The 13,048-nt window shown below is 32.9% G+C and overlaps 3 protein-coding genes and 2 long non-coding RNA genes across 6 annotated transcripts; 3 read left to right on the forward strand and 2 right to left on the reverse strand.

The window, feature by feature from the left end:
* Positions 1–606: 606 nt before the first annotated feature.
* On the reverse strand, positions 607–2,101 carry LOC104719172 (gamma-interferon-responsive lysosomal thiol protein-like). Its single transcript, XM_010437032.3, has 5 exons — positions 1,538–2,101; positions 1,337–1,402; positions 1,112–1,234; positions 926–1,018; positions 607–827 (listed from the first exon to the last, which is right to left on the reverse strand). The coding sequence occupies exons 1-5, from the start codon at positions 1,814–1,816 to the stop codon at positions 681–683; spliced, it is 708 nt and encodes a 235-aa protein (XP_010435334.1). The 5' UTR covers positions 1,817–2,101; the 3' UTR covers positions 607–680.
* A 477-nt stretch (positions 2,102–2,578) lies between these two features.
* LOC147936228 (early nodulin-like protein 19) lies at positions 2,579–3,653 on the forward strand. Its single transcript, XM_087469204.1, has 2 exons — positions 2,579–3,063; positions 3,271–3,653. Exons 1-2 carry the CDS (start codon positions 2,889–2,891, stop codon positions 3,501–3,503), a joined length of 408 nt encoding a protein of 135 aa, XP_087325330.1. The 5' UTR covers positions 2,579–2,888; the 3' UTR covers positions 3,504–3,653.
* Positions 3,654–3,979: 326 nt separating this feature from the next.
* Positions 3,980–5,345, reverse strand: LOC104719174 (gamma-interferon-responsive lysosomal thiol protein). The gene is made up of 5 exons (XM_010437035.2): positions 4,879–5,345; positions 4,723–4,788; positions 4,491–4,616; positions 4,310–4,402; positions 3,980–4,205 (listed from the first exon to the last, which is right to left on the reverse strand). Exons 1-5 carry the CDS (start codon positions 5,137–5,139, stop codon positions 4,059–4,061), a joined length of 693 nt encoding a protein of 230 aa, XP_010435337.2. The 5' UTR covers positions 5,140–5,345; the 3' UTR covers positions 3,980–4,058.
* A 3,137-nt stretch (positions 5,346–8,482) lies between these two features.
* Positions 8,483–9,571, forward strand: LOC104720445 (uncharacterized). Its single transcript, XR_015568873.1, has 5 exons — positions 8,483–8,619; positions 8,956–9,078; positions 9,175–9,292; positions 9,386–9,442; positions 9,515–9,571. It is a non-coding gene; the product is annotated as an uncharacterized LOC104720445 (long non-coding RNA).
* Positions 9,572–10,496: 925 nt separating this feature from the next.
* LOC104719176 (uncharacterized) lies at positions 10,497–12,279 on the forward strand. Of its 2 annotated transcripts, none has more exons than XR_756538.3 (5): positions 10,497–10,831; positions 10,914–11,013; positions 11,650–11,765; positions 11,914–12,044; positions 12,138–12,279. It is a non-coding gene; the product is annotated as an uncharacterized LOC104719176 (long non-coding RNA). The 2 variants fall into 2 exon arrangements; XR_015568872.1 differs by having other exon boundaries at positions 10,691–10,831; positions 10,914–11,007.
* The last annotated feature ends 769 nt before the right edge of the window (positions 12,280–13,048 follow it).

A 13,048-nucleotide genomic window follows, 5' to 3' on the forward strand; every position in this document is an offset into this window, starting at 1 on the left:
TGGATCTACTGATCTACACAAAAGAAAACTGGAGGTAAAGTAAAATGAATAAAAACATTATAATGAGTCGAGTCCATGCTTAGTCGAGTGTCATAATGAACATTTTACACTCACTGACTCGCAGTCTCGCAATAAGCTATTTGGTTACGTTACGTAAAACAGTTATATCATTTCTAAGATCACCTACTAATTACTACAAGTTAACTCAAGATGCCAACGTATGCAGGCCTGAACGTATGGTGTCATTCGAATTTGAGTCTGGTCACAGACAAAAATTCAAATCACTCCACATTAAAAGCAAAAAAAAAAAATTCAAATTAGTCTCTTCCTCATTTATGAACAATATTTGTCGGATTGCATCTGTTGTCATTAATATAATTCAAGATGGTTTGATGGTATCTCTTTAGTAAGCTTGTTTCTAGCTAGAGCAAAAAAAAAAAATGAAAAGTTTAATTCATTTTGTAATTCTATATTTCGAATTTCTTATGAAGCTGTCATCCAACTAATAACTTGTAGAAATGGTCTTAATATAGGTCAGTTTAGGTTTTTTTCATTAGAAAGGAAACTAAATATATCAGAAGGTTCAAGAACGCGTAAACATAAAACTAAAGAAAAATAAAAAGTCTTTATTTATCATTCCACTTATAACATTAAGCTTTTAGAGATCCATCTTAGTAGACTTAGTAATTTTTAGCTTCATCGACATAGGAGACTTGAAACTTCGACACTTTCCTCTCAGACAGGGACAGGGTAGAGGAGCTGCAGATTTTTGGGAGAACCTTTCCTTTGTACACTTTGCAGATTTGCTCGGCCAAATTATTGTAGTTCTGCATCCCCCAAATAACAGAAAAAATGACATTTTTAAATGGTTAAGATATGTAAAACAACAAAAAAAAAATTGAAATAAAGAGTTAATTATATATACGTCATAGAGTGGTTTGCCGTTGAGTGTGACCCATGGTACGTATTCATGTTTCGGCTCCAAACTTAAGGTCTCTTTTGCGTAACCAAGTATGAGCTACAATGACAAGAAGAAAAAAAAATGGTTATAGAGTTATATCAATATATTTGTTTATTTTTATGATTTTTGTATATATCACACATAACCTACCTTCTTAGAGATATCACCATTGTAACAATCTTTGATGGCTTTCTCACGTCCAGATCTTTGAACACATCTTCCCCACTCATTAGTATTCTTTTCAACGCACTGTATGAACTTGTAGTGCAGTTTCTGCGTTCCACAACAATCAAAGTTTTGCAAATTAAAATTACAATACACACACATACGAAAATAGTATAAATCTAGTAATTAAATAACATATTCATTCTCTACCGGATCGGGCCAAGTTCTTATAGCACAAGCTTCAAGAGCGTTAAGTATGCACTCCTCTTCACCATGCTTCATAAAAAAAATATATATATATATTTCTAAATTTAGTTAAGTAGAACAGTACTATACAAGTGATTAAATCGTATAAACAGGAAAGATTAATTAATTTTATAAACAAAAGAAGAGAGAGAAATTGAAAATAACCTGGCAAGTAATAGTCAGATTGTTGGAGACATGAGCGTTACCGAATGGAACGAGCTTGAGATCGGTGATCGTGTAGAGATCGGAGTCAAAGATTTTACTTAGATCATCGACGATGAAATTCTGACAATAGGGGCAAAGTGATTCGTAGTAAAGATTGAGCTTCACTTTGTCAGATTCTTTAGCCACGACGAGGTTGGTTGAGAATGTGAACAGGAAGAGGCAAGCTAAGAGAAGATATGGGGACAGAACAAACTTGGTTGAAGAAGAAGAAGAAGCCATTTCTTAAGACTTAAAAAGGTATTCTTATTGAAGAGTTTGAGTTGAGTGCTTGACTACTGCCTTGTGTAAACATTTATAGATATTGTTTTTACAGTTACTGTAAATGCTTTTTTTTTACTAGCTAATACTAATAGTAACATTTTTTATCATGGACCGTTTTTTTTACTTTTGTGTTCATGTTAATGGTACTTAAATGCCAATATCTTTACTCATTTCCAGAGTGAGTTGGTAAGGCTGGTAGTGTATGCCAGACTAATTAGTTCTTTTTTTTTCTAGTTCAAGAATATGTATTTAACAATTTGACATATCATTATATATTGAATATTTAGTTTATAAGATTTTTAATTTTTTTCAACGTTAATAAGATGTTTATTAGGAATGTTTTAAAATATAATCACACCAGCTGTCTCGTTTCCTACTTTTACCAGTCTGAGTAAGTCTGATGTGTCTTTCAAACTACTATACTTTTAATAGTTTTGGGAATCTCAATCATTTTATGTCAGTAAACTAAAGTAGATGTCTAGTTAGAAGTTAGAACCAAATAGAGGTCTAATTTCCTTTTTTGTTTTTGTTTTCACAATAGAGTTCTAATTTCCTACATTAAATTATGGTCACAATAGAGTTCTAGTTTCCTACATTAGATTATGGTCAATTATGATACTACCAATAATCTTGCTCTAATAAACTAAGGACTTTGAAGAAACTCAACTTTTCGTTTCATCAAAAGAACAATATATAAACAATAGTAAAAGTACAACGTTCCGGCTAGTAAAATTATTAGAAATCTTGATACGAGATTAAAAACGTTAGAGAGCCAATCATTAGTTTATTATATCCAATTGAAATGCGTGTCGGTAACATTATAAGTTTGTTTTTTAATCATAAGGGACTGAGGTAGATTAATGTTCTTTTTTTTAATAATATAACTCAAGTTGCACTATTATGCTGCCAATCATTTAGTGGAACTGCGTAATTTTTTTATGTAGCAAATTAATACCAAAATCACAAACTAGGCAACTACGTCTAGAAAGAGCTGAGAGAGACAGAGAGAGTGAGTTTTGTTAGAGAGAAAATGGCGAGATCTACGGTGGTGATTGCGGCGGTTGTAGTGGCTTTTCTAGTGGCGTTTCCGGTACCGGAAGTGACGGCGAAGAAATATTTAGTCGGCGACAAAAAGTTCTGGAACCCCGACGTTAACTATGCCGCATGGGTTCAGGGCAAACATTTCTACCTCGGAGACTGGCTCTGTAACGTTCTCTCTATCTCTTCTTTCTCAGTCTACACTCTCAGATCTGTTACTATTAGATCTGATCTGAAGTGGGTTTCACTTTAAATCTTGTAATAGTTTCTAAGTTTTCAACTTCTCCGACCAGATCTGGTTAGAACACAAACTCAGTCTTAAGTTTTTGTCTTAGGGAGTTGATGTGTGTGTTTTTTTTTTACTATGTTCTCAGATTTCGTGTTCTACAGAGACCAACACAACATTCTTGAGGTAAGCAAGACTGACTATGAAAGATGTATCTCGAACCACCCACTACGCAACTATACACGTGGAGCTGGGAGAGACATTGTGCCTCTCAATGAGACCAGAGCTTACTATCTACTTGATGGAAGAGGTGGCTGCTTTCACGGCATGAAGCTTTCTGTTACTGTTGAGACGCCTCCTCCTCCTCCACCACCAATGTAATAAAAAATTTATATATTACTATGTATCTCTAAGAGTTGTATTTGGCTCAATTTGTTGGGCAAATGTTCATTTCGTACTAAGAGAACTTGATTATGTTGTTTTTGTTGTAATGCCATGTTTTCAATATTATAAAATCTGTTTTTATTATAACTAGTCCTTCGTGAACCGACCACAAAGGTCGTCGGTGGCTTATTTAATTACTCACAAAAATGCGAACGAACCGGATAGAGAAGGAAACCAAGAGTGAATGATCTTATGGTCCTAACCTAATAATCAAATTACAAGTACTAAGATATATATGCAATAAAATTAGGCTTAGTGAGTGAATTAAGAAAAGCAAATAATAGTGATTAATTCTGGTCTGATGACATCGATTTAGCCTTCATATTAGTTACTTGTAGGAGTGGTCTTACTAGTTAATAAAGTTCCATTTAGGCGTTACTAGTCAGAAGGTTCATGAACACGTAAAAATCAAATTCTAGAAAAAGATCTTTATTTAATTATTCCACTGACGACATAAGCTTTTTAATCCATCTTAGTAGATTGATAATTAACTTAGTACTTGATAGCACCATTGGCGTAGGAGAACTGAAGCTTTGACGTAGTCTTCTTCTCAGACAAAGCAGAGGGATTGCATTGTTTGGGGAGTGGAGCCTTTCCTTTGTACGTGTTGCAGACCTGGGACACCAAATCATCTAGCTTCTGCATCCCCCAATAGACAATAATACATACATACAAAAAGACAGTTTTAAATTGGTTCTAAAAATGTAAATAAGAGTTATTAAAAGAGTTAGATATATACGTACGTCATAGAGTGGTTTGCCGTTGAGTGTGACCCATGGTACGAATACATGTTTCGGCTTCAAACTCATGGTCTGTTTTGCGTTCTCAAGTATGAGCTGTAATTACAACAACGAATAACCAAAAAAAAAAAGTTAGAATGTTTGATAACTATGCAATGTATGTTTCTATTATAATTATGCAAACCTTTTTAGAGAGATCACTGTTGTAACAATCATTGACGTCTTTCTCATCTCCAATGCCTTGGAAACATTCTTGTTGAAAGTGTTCCGTATTGTTTTCGACGCAACGTATGAACGTGTACTGCGATTTCTGTGTTCCGAAACCACATCACCATTTTATAAAAGTTAGAAAATATTGTAACAATCATCAATTTTCCCTAAATTCACCAAAAAAAAGTTTAGAAATAAATGCATACCGGTTTAGTCAAAATCTTTATAGCACAAGCCTCAAAGGCGTTAAGTTTGCATTCCTCTTCACCATGCTTCACAAAATTTCCCAAACAATAGGTTAATTAGAAACTGAGTTTAACCATAAAAGTAAGACACAAGAAGAGTGAGAAATTGAAATGAACCTGGCAAGTGACGGTCATGTTATCGGAGACTTTAGCATTACCAAATGGAACGAGCTTCACATCGGTGATCGTCTCGAGATCGGAGTCAAAGAATTTGACTAGGTCATCGACGATGAACATCTGACAACCGGGGCAAAGTGATTCGTAGTAAAGATAGAGCTGAACTTTGTCGGATTCTTCAGCCACGAGTTTGTCTGAGAATGTGAACAGAACAAAGCAAGCTAAGAAGACAAGCTTAGTTAAAGAAGAAGGAGAAACCATTGTTGAAAATATTTGTATGTACGAAGAGAGTAAGTTAGTGAGTTGAGTGGCACTACGGCCTTTTATAGACAAGATATTTATTTTTTTACCGTTTACGTGCTTCTTTACTTTGGTAACATTTTTTCTCGTGAGTACTTTTATTTTTTGTACGTTTGTGTTCCAACTCTATCGTAAGTGGAGCATACACGTTAGAAATTTCAAGGGTCATAATTTATTCATCCTTTAAATCAAAATTTATAAAATTTTATAATAAAGGGTTCCAAAACAGTATATAAAACAAATTATTGGTAAAATCGTGATTAAGAGAGAATGTTTACAAATAGCATAGATAGTATATAAATTTTGCGTCATATTGAAGAAATTATAGCAGGTTAAGAATTAAATATAGGATCACCGGAAAAAAAAACATGAAATTATGAAGAATCTCAGACATTTTCATCCACTTGAAGGTATGTTATATAAAAAAAAATATTCTATAATCATTATTTGGAAAATTGAGTAATATCATGTAGTGAAATTATTCAATTTATAATGAGACTCTCATCACATATTTTCTATTATGTGTACACAACATGGTTGATAAATAAATTCACTATAAAGAGTCGACTCCATTGCTTTAGTGGAGTCATAATTAACATTGAAAACCGTTTAATCTAACACACACATGACTCACATAAGCTTATATGGTGACGTTTATTTTCTTACTAATCTAGATTCATCATTACAAGTTAACTCAAGATGCCAATGTATGGCGTTATTTTTAGAGTGACAATGATCGCAAATCGCAATTGTGTTCGGGACGACAAGATTCTACGCCTAGTTTGTAAATTCTGGCAGTGAATCATAATTCTTATTTTAAAAAATGGTATAGCATTGTAACAAATAATATAAAATAAATTAAAGTGATCTTGAGGATAGTTAGAAGCTAGTCGTGCTTCTACGTACTTAACTAGCTAATTAAGTGATCTTGAGGAGAGTTAGAAGCTACTCGTACTTCTACCTAACTACCTAAGTAGATCTTGATGCATGCATCTTTCAAATTGCAATATATAGTTACCCACTTTAATAAGTTATGGAAAACAATTAATGTCAATATGCGCAAGTGGGTTTCTAGTTTGAGAACCTAATAGAGTCTATTTTCCCTCTTTATATAATATCATCAAAACTAAGATTGAATAAATCCAACTTTCACGAAAATTATGAGTTTGCTTTACTAATTTTAGTTCATCTTCTTAATTTAGGTAGCAAACTAATTCTTTAAAATGAGATCAATAAAAGACGAATGGTTAGTTCTCACAAGATTTTCAAACGTTTAGTTAGCCAACGGCCTGAGAAAACATATTGACTAGTGTATATCTAAAATACATGAAAAGTATATATGCCGCTGGAGAAATCAGCTAGCCGTTGAAAATATGTAAAATATTTAAATAGCATTAAATTAGTTTTGTAAGTTTCTGTATCTCTCATTGTATATGTTATTGACTATGAATGAGAATTCAATATAATGTTACTAGGGTATTAGAGGACCAAAACATTAGTGGTGTTGCAGAAATAATGGCGCAATGTGGAGGTCCTTAATTATTTGATCCAACTCTAGTAATGAAGATAAGATGAGTTATGATAAAATATAATTGGCCAATTTGTGAACATAAACCTGAATGATTTTTGCTGAAAGATAATTACTATGCAGGAAGCAAAATGTGGATGTAAAGACTTTGTAACCATGAAGAAGTATGAAACAAATCAGAATAAGAGAATGACTTAGTTATTTAAATAGTTCATAAAAGTATGTTAATGACTCAAATAGCACATCCAAGAATCTGTTTACTAGATATAACACATAAAAGTTAACAAAATAGTATTCAACCTTTTTAATATCTATATTTACAATTCATACCATTTTGATTTAAAAATAAAGAGAACAAAAAGACATTAAAAAAATAAACCGTAAAGACATAAGAATTTATTTTGGGTTTGAAAACTGATGACCATTGTTTCGATGATATATCCACAAGATCTAGGTCACCTTCGTTTGGTGAACCAGATGAAATATCTGGATGCAAATGCTTATTGTTATTCGTTTATTAACAATTAGGAACTCATCTGGATACAATATCTGAATATATTTTAAAAACTCATTCAAAAAACTGAATTTCGGGATGAGATTTTTTAGAGAGTTTGGATGAGGTAAACTCATCCATAAATTGTAAAAGTTAAAAATACCCCTATTTTAATTAAATAACTGCAAAATATTTTTTCTCAATTCTAATATACATACAACTCTAAAATTCCAATTCTTCACCCACCAACTTGCAAAATCTCATTTTTATCTAAAACCGCAAAATCTCGTTTTCCCGCCAAAACCGCAAAATTTCCCGTCAAACCCCAAAACTCGTTTTCCTACAAAAAAACACAAAAACATGAAAACTCGTTTTCCCGCCAAAACTACAAAATTTTGCTTCCCCCCAAAACCGCAAAGTTACGTTTCCCGCCAAACTTGCAAAATCTCGTTTTCCCGCCAAAACCGCAAAATCTCGTTTCCCGCCAAATCTACAAAATCTCGTTTTCCCGTCAAAACCGCAAAATCTCGTTTTCCCGTAATAACTGCAAAATCTCGTTTTCCCGCCAAAACCGCTAAATCTCGTTTTCCCGTAAAAACTGCAAAATCTCATTTCCCACCAAACTCGCAAAATCTTGTTTTCCCGCCAAAACCGCAAAATTACGTTTTCCCGCTAAAACCGCAAAATCTCGTTTTCCGCCAAAATCACAAAATCTCTTTTTCCGCCAAACCGCAAAATTACGTTTTTCCACAAAAAAATGCAAAATTTTATTTTCTCGCCAAATTCGTAAAATCTTGTTTTCCCGCCAAAACTGCAAAATTTGTTTTTCTACCAAAAACACAAAATCTCATTTTTAAATATTTATTTAATATATATGAAAATAAGAAAAAAAACATAAGTAAATTTAAACCACTAAAACATATTCAACATAAAATAAAGGACTTTTTGGTATTTTATAGATATTGTATCCAAATACAGATATCAAATTACAAAACAAACATAATTGAATCGAGATAAAATTTATGAACACATGAAGCAATAACACAAACGAACATCATCTAGATGTTGCGTCCAGATACTGCGTCTTGATACTTTATCTAGATATTTTGTCTAGTTCACCAAACGAACATGGCCATGTTCTTCTTCTCAGATTCATCTATGTTAGGTAAGAAGTAATTTCTGAATAATTTTTGCTTCATACAAGTCGGCATAAATCTGAGTTTTGAGTGAATCAGTGTGTTTCAATAGGATGTTTTATTTTTAGTTTCCCTCGTGAGAAGTAGACTAGTTTGAAGAGCTTATTCTGGGTTTATTCTTTTGATTTCTGAGGGAAAAAACTGAAATTTGGAATTTGAGGCCATGAATCTCAAGTTTCGAAGCACTGAGACTGAAGCCATTGTCATCGGTATCATAGTCGAAGGTGTGTTATTCCTCATACTTGTATTTACTTCAGCTTTGTGTGTAGCTTAGATTAAAGTCTTAAATTGTGTTTTGTTCACGTTTTGCTTGTAGTTGTTGGGCTGATAACATAGCGGTTAGGTAGTAAGTCTTGCTTTGGTTACGTTTTTTATCATTTATTGTCTCTTGTTCTGTTTACGTTCTAAGTCTTGTTTTAGTTATGTTGTAAGTCTTGTTTGGTTCTTCACATTGATAGCTTTTTTGGTCACACTTAAACATAAATTGCTTGGTAGTTGTAATAGTTAAACATATATGCCGCTACTGTGTTTAAAGCTTTAGGTTTCTTTTCTTGTATAAGCTATTTGCAGGATCATCCGGAGTTCTGCACAACCTATATTTGCAGATTATATTGGGAAGTTCTGTATAGAATCTATTGAGTTTGAAAAATTGAGTCTTGGAACGCTTCCACCAACAGTTCACGGTAAATCCTTGGTCCCATTTAGTTCTTGTGATCTCTTACCGTTGTGTTCAATGTGCTAATTTGGTTAATGACATTTTGTCTCTAATCTCCTACAAGAGTTAAGTTCTATGAGACCAACGAGAAGGAGCTTTTGTTAGAACCATCAATAAAGTGGACAGGAAATCCCAACATTGTTTTGGTGCTAAAGGTGATGTCTTTCCGAATTAGAGTTCAGGTCAGTAAGAGTGATAATGGAACGCAAGCAATGCAAAGCTTTACTACTCTTAGTTCCAAAAACACGAAGTTTTATCATCTTTTACCTTTGCAGCCTCTTCTGCCGACCTTCCCTTGTTTTGGAATGGTTGTAGTTTCATTAATGGAAAAGGTAGCTACATCTCACATAAAAGTGACTCAGAACTGATTTGAAAGTTACTTGCTTTACCACATGTCTATGCAGCCACATGTTGATTTTGGATTGAAAGTGACCAAGTTTGGCTACTGCAAAATGTTTTCATTGAGGTGTGTTCTATTCTTCTATGTCAATCAAAAAATTAGACACCCAAAGATGACTAATGGGAAGACAAAAATTAAAAACAAGGGTGTCAAAAAATTAGTATTAGTTTTAATGTTATTAAAAAATACAGACACTCAAATGGGTATGTGCTCTTAAACTTGCTAAATAAGAGACAACTAGGTACCAACCCGTACTATGTGCAGGATAAATCGATTTAAATAAAATATTATGAATAAAATTATTATTTGAGATTTAAGATTTTTTTTGTATAAAATAAAATATGTAAGTAAATTTCTTTTTCGTTTATTCAAATTTGCGATTATTTTTTGTAAAATAGTATTCACCCGTGAAATATTTGAACTTGAAAAAGAATTGTAAGCTGGTGTAAAAAGTTTTGATGTCTTTTTGTGTCTCTAAAAATCAATTTCACATATTTTATGTTTCACATTATTATCAATATCACTATATCATTAAATGGATAAAACAATATTTTTAAACTAATAGATTTAATTAAACTAATCCTAAGTTTAAAAATGCAATGAGAAAAATGATAAAAGTGATAAATAAATGAATAGTTTTTTTCTTGTGAAGTGTAATTTACTTTTAATAAGTAAATGGGTTATAAAAAATAATAATTAAATACATTTTTAGATTTAATAGTTGATTAAATTTCTCATTTTTAAATATTAATAAAAAACATTGGCTCATAATATTACAGTAGCATATTTATGTAAATAACAATGAAAAGTAAAGACATTTATTAGAAATGTATAGGAGCTCTTTAAGCGCGATACGTCAGTTTTTTTGTGAGAATGCTTCTTTATTAATATACAGAGAATTCTTATTCTTTTCATCAATTATAATTTATTTTTAATCACATTTGCAATACTAAATCCCCTGTTGAAGATGCTCTTAGGTTATTTGTTTTAACAGAGGTTTTAGTGGAGAAGAAGAAAAAAAAAATCAGATAAAGCAAAAAAAATATAAGATAGCTCTAATTTAGTATACTCGTTTATGGAATAAGAACCCATATGTGTCACCTAGAATTCTTTTTTTTCGCGGACGACTTTCTTTCCTCGCTCTCTTTCTCTCTCGATCGAAGTCCAGAATTGACAAAGGAATGAGAAGGAATCAAAAGCTATGGAATCAGAGGAGATCCGAAGCGGAGGAGATTGTATTCCTCTGGCAAGATTCCGATGGATTCGCAGCAACCATTGCTGATTCTCCAAACCCTAGCCCTCATTCTCCTCTTCGCAAACTGTAATCGAGATTCTTCCCTTGATCTCGATTTTTTCTTTTCCGCCTCAATGCTCTATTTTAACACTTGTAATCTCTTGCGCAGAGAAGAACAGATCCAGCTTCCTTTGGATAAGTATGGCGTCCGAGATGATGTCGGAACCGGCGGCAATATCGTTCACTTCCTCTAAGCAACTATGGTTTCAGTAGGAATTTAGCGGCTTTCTCATAGATATCAGTGTTTTCTAGTTTAATTTGAGTTCTAATTTCTTCTATTCGATATTACATGGTGGAGCTGCTCTATTATACGGAACCTGTTTTGTTTGTCCTTAGAACTGAAATTTTATTTCGTGTTACACTAGTTTAGCTGAAGAGTAGTGGTGCCCTGGCCTTAAGAGTGTTGATTCTTGTTAGACATGAAACTATTAACGGGATAAGTGATATGATGGTTGATTCTTTTGGATTTGAAACTGTTACTGGGATTTGTGTTCATTTCTCCCTTCACGAGTTGATTGCTTCTTCGATTGTATTACACTAAACTAAAGCTAGAGCCTTATGAGATGCTTAGGTCATGGTGGAGTACATCACATATCATACAATCCAATTATATTTACATATTGGGCTTAATTATATCTAAGTTTAAATGGTGGAGTACATCACATATCATACAATCCAATTATATTTACATATTGGGCTTAATTATATCTAAGTTTACATGGTGGAGTACGATCAATTATATTTAAGTTTACCTTGTTTTTTGTTTTTGTCATATTGGGTATTGGAAAGTTGATTTTAAAAGTTTATTCCTAGTTCTGAATTCTTGTTGCTGTATTTCATGGCAGTTGCTATGCTAAAACATCCTCGGCCATCCTCAAACTCCCGTGGAATGATGGATTATCAAAGTGCTGATCATGAGCAACTTATGAAACGTTTACGGTCTGGACCAACTGGTGATGAGGTGATTTTTTTTTCTTATGGTTGATAATTTCCTTCATTATTATCAGTTCTTCCTATTAATTCATCTGGACCAATTTTGGCTATCAGATTTTCATATTAATTCATTATTATCAGAGGACTAAATATAAGTTTGCATCTTCCTTGTACAGACTAACAGGGTTGAGCACTTGAGCTTTTCTTGTGGCGGCATCTAAGCTTAAGTTCAATAACAGATCCCTCGAAGCAAATAACAGCAAAGCTAGTCTTCATTACGTTCAAGTTGGTGCAGAAAGTGATACCAGTAGGTTATTTGCTTCGCCTTCTCATGCAATCTCCATACGCAGAGTGAGTTTATATCTGCTTAATGTTTGGATTTATTTTGTGGTCATTGTAGGTGAAAGCTAAGACTGATTTTGGAGTTGTCATGTTTGATGAGAGTCATATAATTCTAAAACTTTAGTTTGGTTTTTTATATCTTCTCATCTAATTTTGTAAACATATATCTCAAATGCAATAATTTCATATTCTAGTTTAAATTTTTTTATTTTCAAAAAAAAAATTCAAATTAAGAGACTCAAAATTAAAACCCACACCCACCATTGGAGGGGAAAATTTTAATTAAGATTCCTAAAGTTCTTATTCTACTAAAAGTACATTATATATTAATTATAAATTTTAAGAGGTCCAAAAATATAACCCCCATTGAGGTTGCCCTTAAGGTCCTTAATTAAAATTTCTTGTGTCGTCTGATTCTGATTTTCCATTAAAATCATTAAACACCTAAATGGTCTTTCCATTTTAGGTTGTTATGACATCTTCAGGTTTCATTCCGGTTCCACTAATCATATTCTCACAGACTGCAACAATGAAATGAACATGGTTGTAGAAAAAAAAATTATTTAGTTGTGTTAGGAAAACTCTAGCTTCTAGAAGAATCTGATGCGAGAAACTTACCTCAACACTAGTAGGCTTAATTTCACCAATAGCTATCGCATCGCCAAAACAGCAGCTGAACCACCAATACATACGATCAACAACCACTAAAATAACAAGAAACTAAGACACAATACATATGAGTAATGATATGGTGCTTACCTGTCAAAGGTCAATCCTTATCCGACAAGAGCAAGTTTGGTCTTAGCAGAGCCACTTGAAGGTTTATAAACAAGATGGATGAAATTAGGGGGATTAGTAGACGCAGCAACAACAACAAGATAAAGCCATCTTCAACTCTTTCCATTGCTCTTCGTTCAAGCTCAGGGCTAGTTCCAAATCCAATGATATCAACAGATTTCAAACAATATT

The sequence above is a fragment of the Camelina sativa genome, chromosome 10 (assembly GCF_030686135.1).
Source record: "Camelina sativa cultivar CO46 ecotype springtype chromosome 10, ASM3068613v1".
Classification (NCBI taxonomy): Eukaryota; Viridiplantae; Streptophyta; class Magnoliopsida; order Brassicales; family Brassicaceae; genus Camelina; species Camelina sativa.